General features: G+C 44.3%; 1 protein-coding gene across 4 annotated transcripts in view; it reads left to right on the forward strand.

The window, feature by feature from the left end:
* ulk1b (unc-51 like autophagy activating kinase 1) overlaps positions 1 to 22,623 on the forward strand; it is a 42,913-nt gene that overhangs the window by 18,427 nt on the left and 1,863 nt on the right. The window contains exons 13-26 of one of the 4 annotated variants that reach the window (XM_063210214.1): positions 1 to 31; positions 1,022 to 1,085; positions 1,579 to 1,668; positions 3,474 to 3,614; positions 5,766 to 5,968; positions 6,919 to 6,996; positions 7,294 to 7,547; positions 10,131 to 10,315; positions 11,127 to 11,245; positions 16,791 to 16,913; positions 17,546 to 17,718; positions 18,787 to 19,037; positions 21,583 to 21,701; positions 22,105 to 22,262. The exon at positions 1 to 31 is cut by the window's left edge and continues 141 nt beyond it. In XM_063210214.1, the coding sequence (XP_063066284.1) occupies positions 1 to 31; positions 1,022 to 1,085; positions 1,579 to 1,668; positions 3,474 to 3,614; positions 5,766 to 5,968; positions 6,919 to 6,996; positions 7,294 to 7,547; positions 10,131 to 10,315; positions 11,127 to 11,245; positions 16,791 to 16,913; positions 17,546 to 17,718; positions 18,787 to 19,037; positions 21,583 to 21,701; positions 22,105 to 22,262 (1,989 nt within the window). The remainder of the gene's footprint in view (positions 32 to 1,021; positions 1,086 to 1,578; positions 1,669 to 3,473; positions 3,615 to 5,765; positions 5,969 to 6,918; positions 6,997 to 7,293; positions 7,548 to 10,130; positions 10,316 to 11,126; positions 11,246 to 16,790; positions 16,914 to 17,545; positions 17,719 to 18,786; positions 19,038 to 21,582; positions 21,702 to 22,104; positions 22,263 to 22,623) is intronic. The other 3 variants (XM_063210216.1, XM_063210215.1, XM_063210218.1) reach the window with 3 other exon arrangements.

A 22,623-nucleotide genomic window follows, 5' to 3' on the forward strand; every position in this document is an offset into this window, starting at 1 on the left:
GACTTTGTCATCGTCCCCGCCAGCTTTGCCAGTAAGGCCTGAAGCCTCCTCCTCGCTCGCTCGCTCCACACTGACGATATTTCTCAAATAGAAGTGAAGTGTTCTAGTAACGCCCATTGTTTGCAGATTTCACGACGGAATATCCAATTATAAATGACACATAGAACTAAGTTGAGGCTGGAGCACACTGCAGCTTAGTTTTCAAGACTTTATTTTGTGCACACACCCGCCCAACGTTTCGGTGTTGCTACTACACCTTCTTCACGTTGGTCGGGTGTGTGCACAAAATAAAGTCTTGAAAACTAAGCTGCAGTGTGCTCCAGCTTCTCCTTTCCAGTGATGTCTGTCCTACTGTGATGCACCTGCAAGCTGAGTGAGGGATGATGCGTAGAGTCCCAATTCTACATAGAAGTTATTGGCTACTCTTTGGTGAAATCCGCAAAAAATGGGCGTTACTCATCCTATCAAGACTTTGACACTTCACTTTACCCACTATCTATAAATAGAAATACCCACCATCTAGCCTACTGCAAAACCGCACTGTGCACAATCGCACTCTTACTGCCCAGACTGAAGGATGCAGACTGAAGTTGTTTGTCTTGATGGGGAGTTGGACCGCAGCATTGTTTCCATAGTAGTCACACAGTCACTCACTGACCTTCATTTCTACCCCTTGTTCTCTCTCTCTCTTCCACTCTCCCTTTCTTCTTTCTCTCTCTCTCTCTCTCTCTCTCTCTCTCTCTCTCTCTCTCTCTCTCTCTCTCTCTCTCTCTCTCTCTCTCTCTCTCTCTTGTTTTTGCTTCCCTTCTCACTTGTGCTTCTCTCTTCTCTCTTCTGTCTGCGTGTTCTTTCCCCCTTGCTCTCTCTCTCTCTCTCTCTCTCTCTCTCTCTCTCTCTCTCTCTCTCTCTCTCTCTCTCTCTCTCTCGCTCTCTCTCTCTCTCTCTCTCTCTCTCTCTCTCTCTCTCTCTCTCTCTCTCTCTCTCTCTCTCTCTCTCTCTCTCTCTCTCTCTCTCTCTGCAGGTGAATTGGCCAGTGAGATACCCAGCAGCAGTAAAGTTCTGCAGGACAGTCTCATGTACAGTGGGTAAGTGTGATAACAGTTTGTGCTGTTCAGCCCACTCAGCTTTCCATTGGGCAGCCAGGCATTTGGTCCATTGTGTTGGCTGCTTGGCACAATAGCAGCAGCAGTACAGTCAGCAGGCCTCTATTTTGGACTAAGAGACTAAAACAGATTGGATGTAGATGCGGTGAGGTGGTGAATCATGGTGGGAGCATGAGGTAAAAATAGGAATGGGTCAAATCAAGGGCAAACAACCATGAAAATGCAGTTCTACTATTGTTTGTCACCATTTTTTATCTGTAAACCACAATTCAATATGGGAGCAGGTTCACACAGTAAATAAGACTAAGATCAAGCATAAGGAGGTTTTTTTGTATTTTTCAGAGTAGAGTTATCTGTAAACCACACCAAAGTCATCACATATTGTAAACACCACGTTAGTGGAACTGTGACTACGCTAGCAACAATCATGCTAGCCCCCCACTCATGTGGTAACCGTGACAACCTTTGCCTTTAGTAGCTCACTGCTGACCTCTGGTGGCGTGGGCAGTACAAGCAAGACCCCTCCTCGATCCCCCTCATATAGCGGCTCACCAGGACCCTCTGGGTAAGTGTGTGTGTGTGTGTGTGTGCATGCGTGACCATGTGTGCGCGCGCGCGTGTGTGTGTGTGTGTGTAAGTGAGTGAGTGAGTGAGTGAGTTTACTGAGGTGACCTTGTGGCCTTCAAGCTTACGGGACTAAATGCGTTAATTCTCAATAGCTCTTTTCCAAAGCTATGAAGCAGCATGCTCATAGTCACAGGGGACTAACAAAGCATAACAGTGTAATACAACAAAAAGCTGATTCATAATGTAATTATTGAACGGCAATTGTAGTGCGTGTTATTTTTGTTATTTTGAGACTAGGTCCATTTTCTTGAGGATTGCATGCTCACTCCGGATTCTCTGTTTGCAAAGTATTGCAGGAAGAGTGAACAAGGTCTTTCTTTGGTTGTAGTAAACGCACACCGTGTGAGGTGCACACGGCGGTCAATAGTAAATTTTATGAAAACAATTGTCGTCGCACACTCAGAACTTCATGCAGTACATTTAATGAGACCAACGTTTCGGCTTCATCAGGGTTATCTTATGGTACGTTGGTCTCATTAAATGTACTGCATTCTGAGTGTGCGACGACTAGGGATGCAAATTATCGATTAATTAATTAATCATTAGTTGATAGTCTTATCGATAGACTTACGATTAATTGATAATCGGCGTTTCCCCCCAAAATCTCAATGTTTCTCGGAAATAAACTACTAAATCTAAAAAAATTATAAAAATGTACATAAAGTACCACATTTAAATTAATTCTATTTCCAATTCTTTAATCTAAAGGTGATTTAAATATTCCCACTATTCACACCCCTCTTCACACACACTCTTCATATGCCCATTTCACCTGGGTCTCTTGTCAGTTGAATTGTCGATTAATTGCAATTCATGTTTTTTAATCGATTAATGCATTGGTCGATTAAAGTCGATTAATCGATTAATCATTTGCATCCCTAGCGACAACAATTGCTTTCATAAAATAAGAGTGAACAAACCAAAACCAAAACCAAAGCCAGCTATGTGTGCCTTCTACGTGGATAGGTCCCCTCTGCTGTAGGCCATCTACTGCACTGTACTCTATCTGTAGCTATGGGGGGTATCTTATTTGTTGAAGGTGAAGATTGTGCACATCCCAGGAAAAGGTGCAGGACTTCAAAGCGGACTGTAATTTTAGATTGAGGAGTCTGCACACTTAAAAATTCAGTTTTTTTATTTTTATTCCATGCCATGATTTGAAATGTGTGGACTCCTCACTCTGAAATAAGGGTGTCTCATCGGTTGCCCCCTATGTGTCTGCACTCTGCTCTGCTGTACAGTGCAGTAACTACATATTTTGTCAGAATTGAGGTTAGACTGAAAATGGTCTTCATGGCTCCTACTTTATCCTGTGACAAAGCCTTATGGTCCAAATGTGTCCCGTTTTAGAGATACAGCTATGGAATATTTGCAGTAACTATAATATCCAACCTTATACCAAGGATTTGAAGGTCTTTTTCTCAGTTTCAATGTTGGCGTAGTTACTACACTTTGCGTCTATAGGGCAGAGCCTCTGAGTGTGTTTTTGAGGGTATGTGTTTTTTTGTCTCCTTTGTTATCAGTGTTCTCCAAGAATTTCTCTCTCATCCAAGTCCCACTCCTGTCTCATTCATTGACTGTATAATCAGTGGTCCTCTCTCTCTCTCTGTCTCTGTCTCTCTCTCTCTCTCTCTCTCTCTCTCTCTCTCTCTCTCTCTCTCTCTCTCTCTCTCTCTCTCTCTCTCTCTCTCTCTCTCTCTCTCTCTCTCTCTCTCCCTCTCTCTCTCTCCATCTCTCTCGCAGCAGGCTCAGTGAATGCTTGGCAAGTAACTATAGCAACTATGGCCAGTCGGTGCCCATCCCCGTCCCCACTCAGATCCACAACTACCAGCGTATGGAGCAGAACCTCCAGTCTCCCTCTCCACGACAAGACTCCTCCCCCAGGTCTGTATGCATGTGTTTGTTGTTGTTTATAAACATGGTCTTATAAGGAGGGGTAAGACACTGGCGGCCAACCACGTTAGCTTTTTTATTGACCGACAGCGGTTTCCAACAATCAGAGGTTGAGTTGTGCTCAGCCAGGGTCGCGCAGCCAGGGGAAAACAATGATTGAGAACCCATGTATGTGAGCAGCACTCACTTCTTCTTCTCTGTCTGTCTCTGTCATTTTCTTTCTCTCTTTCTCACACACTCAATGTTACTGTAACAATGTTACTGCTGCTGCGCTCCACTCATTTGTCTGCAGTACAAGTTGAGAATGCCTCTTTTAGGGAGCCCAAATGCACCACTGCATCCCCCTTTCCTGAAAATATGACTCATAACCATCACAACTTTTCTCTTTCTCTGTCTGTGCTTGTTTCCCCAGCTCCTGAATGCTTACTTTGCAAGTCTTTTTTGTCTTCTTTTCACTCACTCTCACAACATATTCTTAATGGATTAAGCATTGTGCAAAATCTTTAGCCTGTGTTGCCGAGCAACAACATTACTGCAAGTGGTGTCCTGCTGATGGGGTACTGTACAGTATGTTGTCAAAGGAGTGAGTGCCTTGATTGGTTGTGGCTTCTTGCAGTAATAAACAGAGGATTTGGTACCTGTATAGCACCTCTAAGTTCATAAAGGTTGGAGCAGGCTTCACCCAAAAAGATTTTTCTTCTTTTTAGCGTGCTGCCCAAATATTGTGAAACTGAAAAGTAAGAGAAGGTTGCATCATGCATTGACTTTCGGTTTATAATTACACCAACTCGTTTCTCTTCTTGGAAATAATAAAAAAGAAAGTCAGTCCATGGTGCGACCTTTTCTTACTTTTCAATAGATCACCTCTTAGAAATTGTGTTGTGCATGCGGCTGGCCCGACTAAGCTTGATGCATTACATTACATAACATAACATTTGCAAGCACTATTATTCAGATAAACTTACAAATGTGGACGTAATCTGCAGCATAGCATGTGTGGTGGAAATACAGAGTATATGGGCCAAGCAGATTAACGTAGATTAACAGAGTTAGTTTTTGTTTTACGCTCTTAAAGGGGCACAATGTAAGATGACATAGTGATTAATTAAACTTTTAATCCTACATAGAGCCCCTTTAATACAAGGCCCCTGTTAGAGCTTTGCATTAGAATGGCAATGAGCAAGTCACAGTGATTACTCACGACTCAGTGTAATGTTGTAGTATTGTAGTATTATGGTAGTCAAGTCTTTTCAGCGACTAGTACATTGAACTAGTACGTTTCAATGTTGATTACAGTCCACTGTTGGAGCAGTGTGCATTGTGAGGTTTTATCTGCCTAAGCAAAGAAGGAATTCTCTTTTCTGATTGGCTGATGGGGTGGCCATTAATCCCTAAGAACCTGTCAGGCGTCAAGCGTGCAACGTGCATATGCCTCTTTTCCAATGGCGGTTTTCTGGTAGGCCTGCAGTTTGACAATGCGCGACTCCGCTGCAACTTTTTGCTTTTCGATTGGGCATGACACAGCTCAATCGAAGAGCTAAAAAGTGGCGGCTGGGTCGCGCTGCGTGTAGCTGTAGGCCTACGCGAAAACCACCAGTGGAAAAGAGGCAATAGAACCTTCGCTTGGAATGCCGACGGTATCTAAGGAAACCATGCACATTGTCTACGGAAAATTAAACAATCACAAGGTCGGAATACCAAACAAAGATTCTAGACGTGTCTAAGTTAGACGCCCGCATTGCGACGTGCACTATCTTGCTCACAAGATTCTGGTGCAGTTAACATGGTTCCTACAACTTTACAGACAGTAAGAGAGTAAAAAAAAGTACCCTACCGTAACTTCAGATAAGCGACGTCGACCGGTTATACAAGGTTATTGGCTTGGCAAAGGCAACTCTGTCTCCGTGCTGTGCACATTGCCACAGTTCGGAGCCGCCATTACTCGTATAACCAGTCACCTCGTCGGCCGTTATCCCTTACATGGCTGCAAAAGTCAACCCACAGTGTCCCCTGTATTCAGGGTCAATGTTTCTACCCCACTCTCTGGCTGTCCTGTCTGAACAAAAGCTTGTAAGCCCTAAACGTGAACTTTCTGTTGTTTTCCCATTTTAAGTAATGTTGTGTCCGTTGTGTCCGCTGCAGGTCGGCTCCCCCGGTGCGTCGGTGCAGTAGTGGCGGCTCGCTGGGTTTTGGGAGGACGGCCCCCTCCCCTCCCCACTCGGGGCCCCACGGCTCCTTTGGGAGGACGGCCCCCTCCCCTCCCCACTCCGCACCACACGGCTCCTACCTGACCTCACGCAGGCTCTCCACGGGTGCCGCCAAACCCTTCCAGCTCTCCCCGCAGGGTAAGTATAGTAGCTGCAGCCTGTTAACCCATTGATGCCTGATGTTACGTTGCGCAACATTGGCCCTGGCGCCTGGATCTGCATTACATAACATTCAGACTCATGAGATTTGAGACAACTTTATTAAAAAATCTTTGATTATTTGAGATGAATGAACACATTCTAATGAAAGACGAGGGTCTTAGCATTGAAATGCAACTTATTGCATGTTTTTATGTGCTCAAGAGGCTGAGATATTTAGGTTTTTATAGGCTGAGGACAGCTTTTCTTAAAAAGGGCTCAGGCATTCAGCACCCTTTTTTGCAGGGGCCTCAGGCGTCAATGAGTTAAGCTAGGTCTACACTGGTACTGAGCCGGCCTCGAGCGTATAGAAACCAGCCATCACTCCCCCCTCTGCAGAGCTGAACAGACGGAGTGTGGACTTGAAGGCAGATCTATGAACTTCCAGGCCTAGTCTCGACTTCCGGGTCCCCGCTTGTCGCAACTCTCTTATTAGACGGCTCTGACATATACACCAAAACCTCACCTCACCTCTCACAGGGATAGCCACATTCGATCAGTTTAATTTGATGTAGAACAAGTACTGTATACTTCATTTTGACATTTCAAAACGTTTTACATTTCAAGGTTATGGTTGATATTTCAACAGAAAAAAGACTGATGTTTGTTTGTTTACGTTTGTGAAGTGTTTCATCCTTTCTATTCACTTGGCTAGTTTTCCCTTAAAGGGCATCCTTTTTTGTGTCTGGATAGGGTTAAAGGGCATCCTTTTTGTGTTTGTCCTGTGAAGCATGATAACTGCTGCCAGCTCTTTTTTAGCCAGACTGATGTTGCCCTGGTTTCAGGGTGTTACTGTTGCTGCTTTTGTTGTTCGTCTCGTCTTGTCTCCCTGCTGAAGGAAGAGTGTTGTTTACGCATGTTCTTGTTGTCCTCTTGTTCCCGCTCTGCAGTGGGCACTATCCCTGAGATGCCGGGTCAGACTGCCCCACTGGGCGCCGATCTGGGTCAATGTGGAGCTCGCAGCAACGGTAAGCCATGATATGAAATCCCCAGTGGCCCTCTTGCTGTCTCCTTCAAAACATTACAGTTCACATTGTTCACACAGCCAAAAGAGGAGACAAAGAAAGACTTTGCAGAAAATACTTTGAAGAAAAATTAGGGCGTAACATAATAAAATGTTCTCTCAAACAGCTACCTTGACGGCGGTCTACTCTCTGAGTGCATTTCTAGTTATTATTATTATTATTATTATTATTATTATTATTATTATTATTATTATTATTATTATTATTATTATTATTAATTTACTTTTATTATTATTGCAGGCTCAGAGGGCAGGCTGCAGCCCCAGGGCCTGGGCACCAGACTCCACAGCGCCCCCTGTCTCCTGGAGGTTGCGGGTGCGGGCGCGCGCCACAAGATCCGCAAGCAGCACTCGGACCCGGTGGTGGCGCCCCCTGGGGGCATGATGTCGCACCAGGGGGGCATGATGGCACTGAGGCCCCTGCACTCCTCCCCACGCCTCAGCGAACTCATCCAACGCAGCCCCCTGCCCACCATCCTGGGCTCCCCCTCCAGGGTAAGAGAAGAGAGAGAGAGAGAGAGAGAGAGAGAGAGAGAGAGAGAGAGAGAGAGAGATGAAGAGAGAGATGAAGAGAGAGAGAGGGAGAGAAAGAGAGAGAGAGAGAAAGAGAGAGAGAGAGAGAACCATTGATTATACAGTCAATGAATGAGACAGGAGTGGGACTTGGATGAGAGAGTGAGAGAGAGAGAGCAGAAGAGAAGACGTGAGCGCTCACACAGACCTACAGGGTCCAGAGAGATAGGATGAAATCTGCTCAGAGTCAGACCACCACAGCTGTTACTGTCACAGCGAATTACGAGGCGCTCCAGAAGTATGAAGGACAGAACAGAACATAACACTCCTCTGAGAAATGGAAACTAACTGCCAAACCACTCACTGCCAACCAGGCAACACTGTGAGATGTGGAGCAGCAAGGAGATTTGGAGAGACAGCGTAGTGTAGTTTACAGCCTGCTCACATCAAAAACACTAGAACATTATCCATAACTGGCATTCTACTAGTTATGGCATTTTACACAACTGCCATTGAACTTGTATTTTGAGAGAGAGAGAGAGAGAGAGAGAGAGAGAGAGCGTCATACAGAGAAAGAGAGAGAGAGAGAGAGAGAGAGAGAGAGAGAGAGAGAGAGAGAGAGAGAGAGAGCGTCATACAGAGAAAGAGAGAGAGAGAGCGCCGTACGTAAGTGTGTAAGCTTTGTTGTAATCTTGTCATCTACCCTTTCTAAAATATTTTGGATCATGTGGTTTTCACCTGCATTTCTAATTCAAAAACAGTTAAGAAATGTGTGTGTGTGCGTGTGTGTGTGTGTGTGTGTGTGTGCGTGCGTGCGTGCGTGTGCGTGTGTGTGCGTGTGTGTGTGTGTGTGTGTGTGCGTGCGTGCGTGCGTGTGCGTGTGTGTGTGTGTGCGTTTGTGTGTGTGTGTGTGTTTGCATGAATGCATACATACATGAGAGGTGCAGCAAGTTGGCCTGATGTCAAGATTGAATTGCAATTCCTAAGCTTCTTACAGTGTCCGTGTTTGCATATGAGGTCTGCATTAGATTACTATGTCAAGTCATTGTGAAGGTGCTCAAGAGTTCAGTGGGTTAGGCTGCATACCTAGCTAGCCAATAAAAGATTCTATTTGAAGGTGTGTGTGTGCCAAGATTGAAAAGTGAGTCCGCAGGAATGCACATGTCCTTAACTTCACTTGTTTGAAGCGTAGAAACAGTGTTTGCCTTAAATATCCTTTCACCATGTTGAGGCTGTTAAGGAAACAACTGTAAAAAATATTGCTGTGGCTTGCTTGCGGTTCTCTTGGACAAGTCCACAATAAATCTATCTGTTATCTGATAGTACATGAAGGAATTGCACACGGTATATATTCAAACATTCTTCCCATTCTTTTGTGCCTTTGGAGTTTAACATTCTGGTAAACAAACAGAGTCAGTGAAAAGGCCTGATATCACTGATATTCATTCGCTGATGTGAAGTCAGTCATGAGAGAAACCATGAAAGTGAGTCAAAAGTCGATCGAAGGTGAAAATCTGGTAAAACCCTAGTGTGCACTGGAAACTTCTTCAAAAAAGTTAGAGTAGAACTCTAGGTTTTTTTGGATTGAGTAAAACTGCATTTCAATCAGACTTTCGATCTACCTTTTCACAGTCATGAATCATCCAAAACAGTGTGATGTTGACAGTGTTTTCTATAGTTAATATCCCTGCAACCAGCCAGCATCCGCTCACAAGGAACAAGGCTTTGCTGAACCATTCTGTTTTCTCTTTGATGTAAGAGAATTTGTCAAGAGAATAGAAAGTTATGAAGAGTTAATTAAACACAGCACTCTGGATACTGTTCTCTCTCAATAGAAGACGCACCTGAAGATGCACTGGGCGAAACACGTTGTTTGCTCCAAAAAAATAAAGAGAAAAAAAGAACAGTATTTAGTGTGCTATGCTTAATGAACTTTTCGAATTGATCAAGTTTTCCTGCCTTACACTAGCCTGGTAAACCAGCGCCACCCGCTGGGACGCCGGAAATTTTCAGCTGCGAGTGGGTCTGGCCTCGGATCTGAGAACGGTTTGAACACTGTGCCCTGAATCTGGCAAAACCAATTACAGCGCAGTGATTTGTTTTGAATCAAAGCGGGCAGGGTTTTGAGGCAGTGACGACGAAGCTCGCAACACCGTTGGGAAAGCACATCAACGGCAAAGATCGCCGATTGGTCAGAGCACCGGCACGGTTTGAAAAAACAACAGGTTGTTCTCATCAACAATCTTCGGAGGTATCGTTCATCGGGGCCAGACTAAATTACTCCGGTCTCACATTTAGGCTGGTTTATCAGGCTAGCCTTACACCTGCACCTGGACAACTGAAGGCTTGTGCACAAGGACTTCCGTGTACTTACACGGTAGGGCACGCGTCTTCTATGCGGCCGACCCGGGTTTGATTCCCAGCCCGGTCCTTTGCTGACCCTTCCACCTCTCTCTCCCTCCCCACTCGTTTCCTGTCACCACCTTCACTTCCTATCATAAATAAAGTTAAAAAAGACACACAAAAAAATGAAAGTTAATAACAATTCTTAAACTCTCTCCCCAGGCCATTCCTCCTTTCGACTTCCCCCGGACTCCCAGCTCGCCCAACATGGTCACCTTCCTGGCGCAGCAGGGCCTGGTCCTGGCATCGCCTAGCAACCGGCAGGCACACGGGGACTCCGGGCCCTACAGCCAGTTAGAGCGCACAGGAGGAGGAGGAGGAGCAGAGGAGGCCAGAGGATTCGTCAGGTACAGTATACATAGGCCTACATTTCATGTTTACTAACAGTGCGCCTGCGCACGGCGCCTGCGCACGGCGCCAAGGGGCAGAAAGGCTTCTACGGCAATAGAAAACAATCCCGATCACATAACTAACTCTGCAAGTACAGTTGAAAACAGATCAGCATCTTATAATTCCACTTATTCAGACAAGTTATCCACAGCGTCAATAGAAAACAATCTTGAACCGTGCAGCGTTCTGCCCCTGAGTTGTTACCATACTGACGTTGCCGGGAAATCTATCCATAGCACCTTTTACTTTCTTGGCATCCACTATTTAAAAGCAACACAAGAGACAACATAATAGTTTTGGTGTTTTGGTTGGTTGTAGCCCATGGAGACAGGGCAAAGTGAATTCAGAAGTGACTTGTTGTTACCCTGTTACATGTTGACTAAAATACACGCAGCAATGCTTTCAAATGCTCAGAATGCCTGTTCTGATCTGTGTATGTCTTACATAAGAAATATGTGTCAAGACAAACATTAATGGTTTGACTATTCAGGTATTCATTTATGGATGTTTAACTTCTGTTTCCGGTGCGCCTGTGAGCGGCAGCAAGTCAAGTAGCTCTGTGTTTTGTCTCTGTCTCTGTCTCTCTTTTTGTGTTTTTCTTCTTATCTAATATATTTGTAAGGATGTGTGTAATGTCTAGTGTGTTATGTCCTCTGTATTTATGTTTCATGTATGCTACTGGACACCTTAATTTCCCAATGGGATCAATAAATTATACTATACTCTACTGTAATCTTACTTCCTTCTTCTGGGTCTGTGTGGCCACAGGTCCCAGAGCGCTGGTCGCCTGTCGGACATGCTGTTGATGGCCGCCTTCGGAGGGCCACTTGGGGACAGAGGGAGCTCCGAGAACCTGAGCAGTGACAACAGAGCCATAGACATCACAGGTGCGTTACCATGGCAACTCACTCTCACTCTCTCACTCACTGAACACAGACAACACAGATCTGTTGCCAGATCATTTGCCTCACTGACTAGCTCGCTTGCTCGCTCACTCACTGACTTACTCGCTTGCTCGCTCACTCACTCACTCACTCACTCACTCACTCACTCACTCACTCACTCACTCACTCAGTCACGCACTCACTCACTCACCTGCTAACTCACTCACTCACTCACTCACTCACTCACTCACTCACTCACTCACTCATTCGCTCACTCACTCACTCACTCACTCACTCACTCACTCACTCACTCACTCACTCACTCACTCACTCACTCACTCACTCACTCACTCACTCACTCACTCACTCACTCACCTGCTATCTCACTCTCACTCACTCCTCAATCCACCCACTCATCTCCTACTCAGCTTTTTGCTTACTGACCTACTTGCTCACTCACTGGATTAAAACTAGGGTGGCCATCGGTCCGTTTTTACGACCTGTTCACGACGTCCGTGTGTCCCTCTCTTTGTCTTTCCTTTCCTCCTAGCCTTTTGCTTATGGCCTCGAGATGCGAGGCAACGTCATTGACGCAAACTAGACCTTGACAGTCGGTCACGTTTCCGATATCTGCGGCCGCCATGTTACTCCAGATATAACCCCATACTTAGCCCAGCGAATTAACTGTATTGCTGTCGCCTTATGTCGGGGAAATCTCCGTGCAATAGCCCTATATGAAGTTCATTAACTGACTGTATGAAAGTTAAATAAGGTAACTATATTATTGTCTACTGTCTGTTTCCTATTTTTTCCTGCACTGGTGGCAGCGCATAGTGCAACTAAGTTTGTCCGCTAAATGCCTTTACAACGATACGAGGGTTCTCACAACTTTACAAACAGGGCAAAGAAACGTCTTTCTGCACGGGCGCTGTCTGTATTTTGAGCTCCATCCAGCGTCTGCATGAAAAAAAAGGTTGACAGAAGCGGTTTGCCTCCCTTAAAACACCGCTGATAAACACACTTCTGACCTCAAAGTTAATCAAATGAATTGTTGGCTATTAGGCCTACGAATGCATGACTACCCAAAATACATTTAAAAAAAAACCAAAACGAAATAGCCTACACAGAGTCACAGACAACAACGGAAGGATTTGTCTATCGTAACCTGCCGTCTCTGATACAATATTAAGTTAGTGGTACTGATGACTCCTTTATCGGAGTGAGATAATGAAATGCGAAAATCCTTCCCCCCAAAAATATTGTTTTACAAGTAAAACTGCTGTTGGCAGCTGAATTTAGTCTGAGGTAAGATGGCAGCGCTGTTCCCTGATTTCTGCCTACAGTTTAGAATGCCAACTTCACTGTTTTCTCCACGGAGGCGGGGATTCGGCAAGTCGAAGTAATGGGTGCGCGCAAGGACGCTAGGTTAGAAAGTTAAGGGGCGGGGTTGTCCGGCCGAAGTTCGGACAGCTGGTCACCCTAATTAAAATATTCACAACAAAGTCACAGACATTAAAAGATGGTTATATAGTACACACATACGTACATACAGTGTATTAATCCCAGTAGATTGTGTGTGTAAGAAGCAGCTATTCATTGCTATTGTTGCTAACATACTATCCAATATACATAACTGATTATATGACATTGCACTCGCCTGCAGTGCACAAAATCAGATTAGGCTTATTAGGCAGAGTGTTGTTTGGCTACGCAGTGGTACCGTAGTTCCTGGGCAGTTTATAAGAATATTTTGGAACAAAGTACAGTCCCTTGGAGACAGTCAAACATGCTGCCGTTGAACTCATTCACCCTGGGCCTGCATACTTAGCACATTGTGGGCACAATAAGACAGCTCAGGGCTGGACTGGACTGGGGGATGATAGGGCCTGGGCACTTTTGGCTTTAGGGGAGCCTCATAATTAGGGGCGCAGAACTGACTCACCGGTGGGGCCCGCACCTAGCCTGGTCCTGACCATCCCATAATACTACCATTTCATTTCGTATTCATTGTCTGAAGGTTGTTTAATCTGTTGCGATTGCAGGAAGCGGGAAGGAAACAGAACAGACATGTCTGACGTCTATCTTATGCGATATAGGACCACTTAACAGACATGTCTGACAGATCATCCTGCCGTAGAATACGATTACAATTTAGGACCATTTGTCAGAACACCAGCCAAATCCTACCGCTCAACAACGCTCCACAGAAAACAGTTGCCAGACGTAGTACGGAGTCTGTTGGCGGAAGTATGTAGGATGGTGCACAAGGCTAGCCCACACCCTCGTGGGTCCCTATTTCTGAAAATAGGGGCCCACGAGGGTGCAGGGCCCACTGGAAAATGCCCGCTATGCCAAATGGACAGTCTAGCCCTTAGTCAGCTTATTCAGCTCTACGTCGCTGGTCCTGTTTTTACAACGCTGTATGGTCGGCAGTATATACACGTTCAAAGGTTATTATGTCAGCTTTTATTATTATAACAATCCAGACATGATTATTGTCTTTTCACATCATGCAGGTTGGCACGTCTTCTCATCGGGCAATTTCCAGAAAGTTTATATGCCTGTCTGGCCAGCTACCATTTGGAACTGAAAAAGTCAAATTGACCTTTCTATTAACTGGAGAAAAAATCCAGAGCAATACAGATGAAGTCTTTTCTTTCTTTTAATGGGTGCACACAATGTGCTAAGGGACTGATGTTTCAATGTAAACCTACTGTATATCTTCCTCAGCTGGCTATGTTATGCACCGCTTACAAAAACACAAAAACAGACACTGATGATGGTCTGAAAGACCAAAATCGTCTTGCACTTTTTTGAGTTTGAGTTTGACATCCCTGCCCTTGACTTAGTATTGGGAACAATTACACATCAGCTTCTTTAACTTCAAGTCTAATATCCAGGACTTGGAAGAGCAATATCCAAAACTCCCATTTAGTATCTATCTGCCCAGCGTTAAATGTCCCATCTAGTACCTAGCTTTAAATGTCCACATCCAGTCTCAAGTGAAAGGGAGAAAAGCTCTACACAAAGACAGCCCTGTTGACAAGAAGGTGGTGGACAAGTGGCATAGTGTGAAGGAAGTTAGTTCATTCCCAATACCAAGACGCTGAGAGCCAAGCTTGACATACAGTAGGAAGATTAGATAGCAGCAGAGCGCACACCTGTCTCGCCTCGCCTCCTCTCAGCCAGACCAGACAGAAGCAGACCCATTTTGTTACTTATCGGTAAAGTCAGCCAGCTATCAGTACAAGACAGTCAGCCAGCCAGTCAGTGTACACAAATAAAAAAAAAGAATTCAGTGCTAATTCAGCACTTTGAGAGTTGATTTAACACCATCTAGAGTTTATTTGGTCCCACAGGGTACTCTCCAAGTGTTGGAAATAACACTGCATGTTTTACTGTGTGTAACAGTGGCTTCCCTGTAAAATGTGGAGGGCTGGGAGGGAGCACCTCGGTCGGGTTCGTGGGTAGATTGCATATCTAAATGGGACAGCACAGCCGGGGGAATCTTGGGAGCGTTGACTTGTGCAGGTGCTAGCTCTTCTTGCTGTTCTTTTTGGTGTCCATGGGAAGAAACATACTGTATCTAAGTAGTGTAAATTAAGTCCGCAACACTGCTTGGCTTCTGAGCGCGCTCGTGTTATTAAATTCAACACAGAAGACAAGCAGTGTTGTGGACTTAATTTACCCCACCTGGATTTATGCTTTTATTGTCCTGCACCTGACTCACCGTGTGGGATGTGCACACATCTACTCCTTTGAACGAAACAAAATATCTAGGACAGGTATTTGGAGAACATAGTGTCGGGAACGCAGTGCACCATGGATGATGCACGACCTTTAGGAGAGAACAAGAAGAACTTCTTCAAGTTTGCTTACGAGGGATTAATGTACTGCTTCATGACAACTGTAGCGCATGGCTCCCTTAATGCTTTTTTCATTGGCTGTAGAAAAATATACTGCAGTATGTGGCACCACCCCTTAGCTATAGTTAAAATGACACTTAGGAAAAAATCTGTTAAAGGGGTATGCCACTATTTTGGGGCTTAATACAGTTAAAATCGTTGACTGGGGCTTGAAGACAAGTTAAAAGAGGGAGTATGTAGCTAAGCTAGTGAAAGTCAATGGATCACTGTAGCATGTAGCATGCTACACGGATGCATTGACTTTCACTAGCTTAGCGACATGCTCCCTCTTTTAACTTGTATTATTATATGGTTGTGACGTCATCTGTCGAATGCTCCATTCATTTCAACGGGGCTCCCCAACGTTCGGACGTCTGTTATTTTTCGATAACGGACGGGTTGGTCTATAACAGACCGCTGTCAATGGCAACAAGACTTTTCACTGCTAAAGCGACTTTTCAACAAGACTCTAATCAGCTGCTGTGATAGACAGCACCCGTTGTCCTGGCTACCGCTGTCAATGGCAACAAGACGTTCACTGCTAAAGCCACTGGCTTGTATACAAGTCAGTGGCTAAAGCGAATGTTTCATATCACTCCGCAGGGGGTCCGGCGGTCTTTTGTCACTCTAATCAGCTGCTGTGATAGACAACACCTGTCCTGGCTACCTAGCTGTTGCCTAGCGGTGTTCCACAACGGCACTGTTTTGTTTTGCGCAGCAACAATCTTAACATTAAATAGGTCTAAAGAAATGTCCCCGCCATGTGTGAATCATTTAAGTATATCCATATAATAAGCGGGTTAACTTTCGGCGAGTCGGTCGCTTTGTGGAATAGCAGCACTTCAGAGAGAACAAGACCCCTCCGCTCCGCGTCGGGGTCTAAAGATTCTCTCTGTCGTGCTGCTATTCCACGGTAGCGACCTTCTCGCCGAACGTTAACCCTTACTTAAAACAAGACAACGGCTTACATGAAAAATAAGACACTTTACCACCTTTATAAACCCCGGCCAACGATTTTAACTGTATTAAGCCCCAAAATAGTGGCATACCCCTTTAAGTATGTGTAGAGTAGAGAATGTAGAGTAGAGAAGAGTACTTGTATTAATCCCGAATTAAATCTCTACTCTACTCTTTTCTACTCTAGTCTTCTCTAATCTACTGTACTGTACTGTACTCTACTCTATATAATGTAATATGACAGAAGTAAATATGAAAAGTTGAGGCAGTCAGTTTGGTAACAATGCTGGTTTATTGACCCCTTTAGAGGTTACGTCATCATCACTGACTGCGCGCACATTGACTCAAGCACACATACACACAGACAGTGCAGAGTAGACCCTAAAGAGAGAAGACCTGCCATGCTGAATCGAATAAGAGATCCTAAAAACTACACTTGTTGCGCTATTCCGGGAGGGAATAGGCTGTTCCAGAAGCATAGGAGTTGTGTGTGGTTACAAGAAATTAAAAGTACTGAGGACAACCGGACTGAGGACACCATCAGCAATGCCTGTGTCTGTGGTTCCCAATTCATATCTGAAGTTATCGATATTTTGGGGGGAAAAAACCCTGGCTAGTTTCTTTACAAAGTACTACTGCATAGGAGACGGTAACTAAAGCCATCTCTCTCTCTCTCTTGTGTTTAGCGCCATCTGGTGGAGGCCCCATGGTAGCAGGCTCAGGCAGCCCTGCGAGGGTGGTGTTCACCGTGGGCTCCCCACCCAGTGGAAACACTCCCCCACAGACCTCACGCACTCGCAGATACTCTGGTAGGTGCCCCACCCCCACCCCTGTGCCCTTTTATTTGTTTGTATTTAAAGAAATGTTCAATTCTCTCTCACACTTCACCATGTTCATACAGGTTGCACGTAATGGTGTAGAAGTCAACTGACATTTATTTATAAAGCACTTTAATCTGACATGGCCCCTGTCATAAATTTGCTATTAAAATAAATCACAGACTCTTCTCGCTAATGCCAGTGAATTATTTATTTAAATTAAAATACATCAATAACATCCACTGGAATCATCAACAACAGTGTGCAGTTGACTTCTTGAACAAAATAAAACATGCGATGAGCACCTAAAAAAAAAAAAGGAACCCAGTTGTACGTTGTAGAACAAGAGAAATACGTACTCCGCGCCACTAGTGACAATCCAGTGCAACCAGCCTAGGACCAGACTCCAGCGAAAAGGGAAAGAATCTGGTGGCACATGGATGTCCAATTATCCTAATGGCCTAAGTACTCTGATGGAGACGCTTTGCCGAGACGTTAGTCTAGTGCACTGTAGATAAATAAGAAATAGTTGGACATCTGTGAGGCACCAGATTTTTTCCCTTTTCCCTAGTTGTGCGTAGGTTTCTCCTTCAAACAATACATTTGCTCTGGCTTCTTTCCAGGATCTTCCAGTTCCATCAGCCCCGCAGGGTCCTTCACTGGCCGCTACCACCAGACAGGCATCTGCATGGACGCCTGCGAGGGGTCCTCCAGTCCCCGCTATGGCTTCTCTGACCCCATCTCCTCCCACGTCACCTTTGAAGCCCCAGAACTACCTGAGGAGACACTGATGGAGGTAAACACACACACACACACTCTGCACACAATGAAATTGCATTTATGCCTCATCCGTGCGAGGGGGCATCCCCCAATGGTGCCCCTGGGGAGCAGTGCAGCAGGACGGTACTATGTCAAATTGGCAACCTTTGGGCTACAACCCTGACCCCCTAACCGCTTACCCATGACTGCCCCAGAAAGCATGACCCATTATTGTTGCTATGTACTGTATTTGAAGTCAGTAGTCTACTGGGAATTGGAGTGTTTAGCATTTTAGCTCTTAAGCAGTTAAACTCACACGTTTTAGACCTCAACAATGGCTGCACGGTATTTGAAAAATATGAGATACATGATAGCGTGACTGTATACCGCGATATCGATATCACTCGTGATATTTAATATATACATATATTTTCTTGCCATTCTACACTTCATCATGTATAAAACAACTGAGAGCAATGTTTTATTTCCAACATTATTTTTATTAGGAAAAAACATGGCTAATATACAGCATCAACTTGAAATGTCAACCTTTTTAATACCTTTTTTAACCTATTTGCGTGATATACGTGATATCGCGTGATATCGTGATAACGATACATTTCCGATATATTGTGCAGCCCTAACCTCAATGGTGCATAACAGAATGATTTCTTTCTGGATAAATTATGAATATTTGGCAAAACTAAAGAAAATAAAACATTAGTCCCTCCACACTAAAAAGGTGTGACTGCGTGGTGACTGACATGGTTGACCATGCGGGGAGACCACTCACATCCCTTTGAAGTCATCATCTGTTTCTTTCTCTCCCTTTCATTCTCTTTCTCTCTCTCTCTCTCTCTCTCTCTCTCTCTCTCTCTCTCTCTCTCTCTCTCGCTCTCCATCTCTCTCTTTCTTTTTCCAATCTCTCTCTCTGCCCCATCTCTCTTTCACTTTCTCTCTCTCCTCTCTCCCCCATCTCTCTCTCCCCCATCTCTCTCTCTCTCTCTCTCTCTCTCTCTCTCTCTCTCTCTCTCTCTCTCTCTCTCTCTCTCTCTCTCTCTCTCTCTCTCTCTCTCTCTCTCCCTCTCCCTCCTTGTGTGAGCAGCAGGAGCACACAGACACCCTGAGGCGGCTGCGCTTCACGCTGGACTTTGCCCGCTGCATGGTGGAGGTGGCAGGGGCGCGGGGAGGAGGAGAGAAGGAGGAGAAGGCCAAAGAGGAGGAGGAGAAGGAGACGGAGGAGGAGTGGAGCGAGGAGCAGACGGAGGAGGCCTTTTCCTACACCACCTCCTCCTCTCTACTACAGCAGCAGAGCATCGTGGCCGACCAGATCAGCTCCCTCAGCCGCGAGTGGAGGTCAGCATAATCATCATAATCATCATCATCATCACAATAATCATAATAATAATACATAGCTTTGGGAGTGGAGGTCAGCATAATCATCATCATTATCATCATCATCATCATCATCATAATAATCATAATAATAATAATAATAATAATAATAATCATAATAATAATACATAGCTTTGGGAGTGGAGGTCAGCATAATCATCATCATTATCATCATCATCATCATCATCATAATAATCATAATAATAATACATAGGTTTAGGAGTGGAGGTCAGCAACACACTCGCGATTTTGCACAGCCAAACACACATGTCTTTATTACTTTTGTAAGGAATAGGAAAGTTTTTTAACCGAAACGTTTTGTGTTAAAAAAAAAAATAGTGGGAGGCTGGGAGCAGAAAAATCCTGATTGAAGCCAACTTTTTTCATATTTATCTTCTTTTTCTTTGCGTCTTTTGTCTTCATCTTTGGATGTGCAGGAGTTATCCTTTTTATTACTTTTATAATCTTGCTTTTATAATATAAGTGTACTAAGTGTATAATCTTACTTTTATAATACTGCGTTTTGCCTGTTGGTACTCAACGCTCCCCATGAATGGCACATGTGTGTCTTGTGATAGTATGTATATAAACTTTATTACAGGCTCAGGGCCCAATAGGCAGACACACAACATATACATAGAAATAGAATGTGCAGGAAAAAGAAGAAATAATAATAATTAAAAAAAAACAGCAATGATGCCAAAGCATATACAAACTATGTCATGACGGTCTTAAAAGGCAGCCATACCAATGTTTCCACATATATGATTGGTATCGGACAGAGCTATATCTGGCACTTGTGAGCATCATTATAATGCAGTTTTCAGACTTATCCAAACGGCACATGAACTTAAACATTAGGTTCCTCAGGAGAGCCTGTAAAGTACATAGTCCTGAGTCACAAAATAGTTTACTAGCACTGCAACTCCTGGGCTTTTTCAGCAATATCCTCAGGCAGTCATTATATGCTACTTGGAGTTTACGCATTGTCTCTTTTTTATAGTTGATCCATAATGGAGCTGCATACATAGGACTACAGTAGGCACGAAACAAGCTTACTTTCACATCATCAGGACAGTAATGAAATTTTCTTACTAACATGTTAGCTTGTGCATACAACATTCGTCTCTGCCTATACATGTCAGCATCATCCTCCAGCTTGTCAGTGATGATGTGCCCAAGATATTTTATACTGCTTGATACACATATTGGTTGCCCTGACAGGTAGAACGTTGGAAAAGGCACTTTATGATCCTCCTTGGTTCTACATATCAACACAACACTCTTTTTTGCATTGTACTGCACATCAAACTCAACCCCATACTCAGAGCACACATTGAGTAGCTGCTGAAATCCAACAGTACTAGGGGACATGATAGCAAGATCGTCTGCATACATCAAATGGTTTAAAACATTGTTCCCTATCAGACATCCTGTCTTACATCTCCCCAGTTGTTTGGAGAGGTTGTCCATGTATAGGTTGAACAGTGCTGGGGATAGAAGCCCCCCTTGTCTTACACCATTGCCTACACTGAAAGGGGAAGATAGGCTGTTTCCCCATTTCACCTGCATGTGTTGTTTAGCATACCAGTAAACAAGAATACGTATAATACATCCAGGCACACCCCTAAGCATGAGTTTGGTGAAGAGCTTATGGTGATTCACTCTGTCAAATGCCCTGGACGCATCAATGAACCCCAGAAATATTGTAGAACCATGACTTCTGTAGGATTCAACCGTTTCTTTCAAGGCATATATACATAGGTCTGTGCTGTGCATAGGCTTAAAACCAAATTGATTTTCTGTGGTAAAGATAAACTCACTCAACCTATCTAGCAACAGTTTCTCCAACACCTTAGAAAGAATACTGGCTAAGGCAATGGGTCTGTAGTTATCCATGCTCCCTATTTTACCTGTCTTGTCCTTAATGACTGGTACTAATGTAACAGTGAGCATAGTGTCGGGTAGCACCCCATGTGTCATTAGACCAGTGAAGCAAATAGACAGCAAAGCTGCAATTCTGGGGCTGGCTAATTTAAGATGCTCAGCAGTGATATTATCATTGCCACTAGATTATGTGTATGTCCTGTCTTAAACAAGTCTTTCTCAGGGATGCAAAATGAATTACATTGAAAATTGACAAGGTCCCCATCGTATCGTATCATATCGTATCATATTGTATTCTAATGTTTGTTTAAATGTGTTGTCAGCTATGATATTTTTTATGCTAACCTCCACAATGCTGCATTGTTTTAGGAGAGGAGGTAATCATAATCATAAAGATAATCATAATAATAATACATAGGTTTAGGAGTGGAGGTCAGCACCACGCGCCTCCATCTTTTTTATATTTCATTTAATGTAATAATAATGTTAATTTTGAGTCCTGATAGTAACAACAACTCAAAGTGCACTCAGACAGTGCAGCCTTCTGCCAAGGAAACTGTTTGATACATTTTGCTGTGCTACACCATTATAATCGAATGTTTTTGTAATGTGTTGTCAGCTATGCGGAGCAGCTGGTGCTGTACATGAAGACGGCCGAGCTCCTCTGCTCCGCTCTCCACACTGCCATGCAGGGCATCAAGGAGGGCAAGCTCTACCCCTCGGGCACCGTCAAACAGGGTGAGGAGGGGGCACACACACACACACACACACACACACACACACACACACACACACACACACACACACACACACACACACACACACACACACACACACACACACACACACACACACACACACACAAGCTCTACCCCTCACGCACCGTCAAACAGGGTGAGGAGGGGGCACACACACACACACACATACACACACACACACACACACACACACACACACACACACACACACACACACACACACACACACACACACACACACACACACACACACACACACACACACACACACACACACACACACACACCACACACAGCACGTTATAGTGTGGTAGTGTATGGAATACCATGCTATGCAGTTTCCTGTTTTTAATTCATCTCTGTATGTGTGTGTGTATTTGCAGTGGTCAGACGGCTAAATGAGCTGTACAAGTCCAGTGTGGCGGCGTGTCGCTCCCTGAGTGGGCGTCTGGAGCGCTTCTTCTCCCGTAAGCATCGCCTCATGGACCACATCAACACCATCACCGCCGAGAGACTCCTATTCAGCCACACCGTGCAGATGGTAGGACACTTACATCAATGATATACACCTTTATACTAGGGGTGTAAATCACAGCCTCCATGACGATAAGATTCAATATCGATATCTTATTATTCGATACGATTTTTGATACTTAAGGATGCCCCACGATTCAATGCCATACGATTCGATTCGACTTTTATCCAATTACTTTTCCACGATTACTTTTCCAGCGATTTGATTACTTTCGATACGCCCCACAATACAATGCGATTCAATTCAATCAGATTATATTGCGATATATCGATACATTTCGATCATTATTTACAACCCTACTTTGTACCTTTCTTTTTATTTAGATGTGTGTCTGTTTGCATGTTTGAATGGAGCACTTGTAGCACCT

This window comes from Engraulis encrasicolus, chromosome 11 (genome assembly GCF_034702125.1).
Source record: "Engraulis encrasicolus isolate BLACKSEA-1 chromosome 11, IST_EnEncr_1.0, whole genome shotgun sequence".
NCBI lineage: Eukaryota > Metazoa > Chordata > Actinopteri > Clupeiformes > Engraulidae > Engraulis > Engraulis encrasicolus.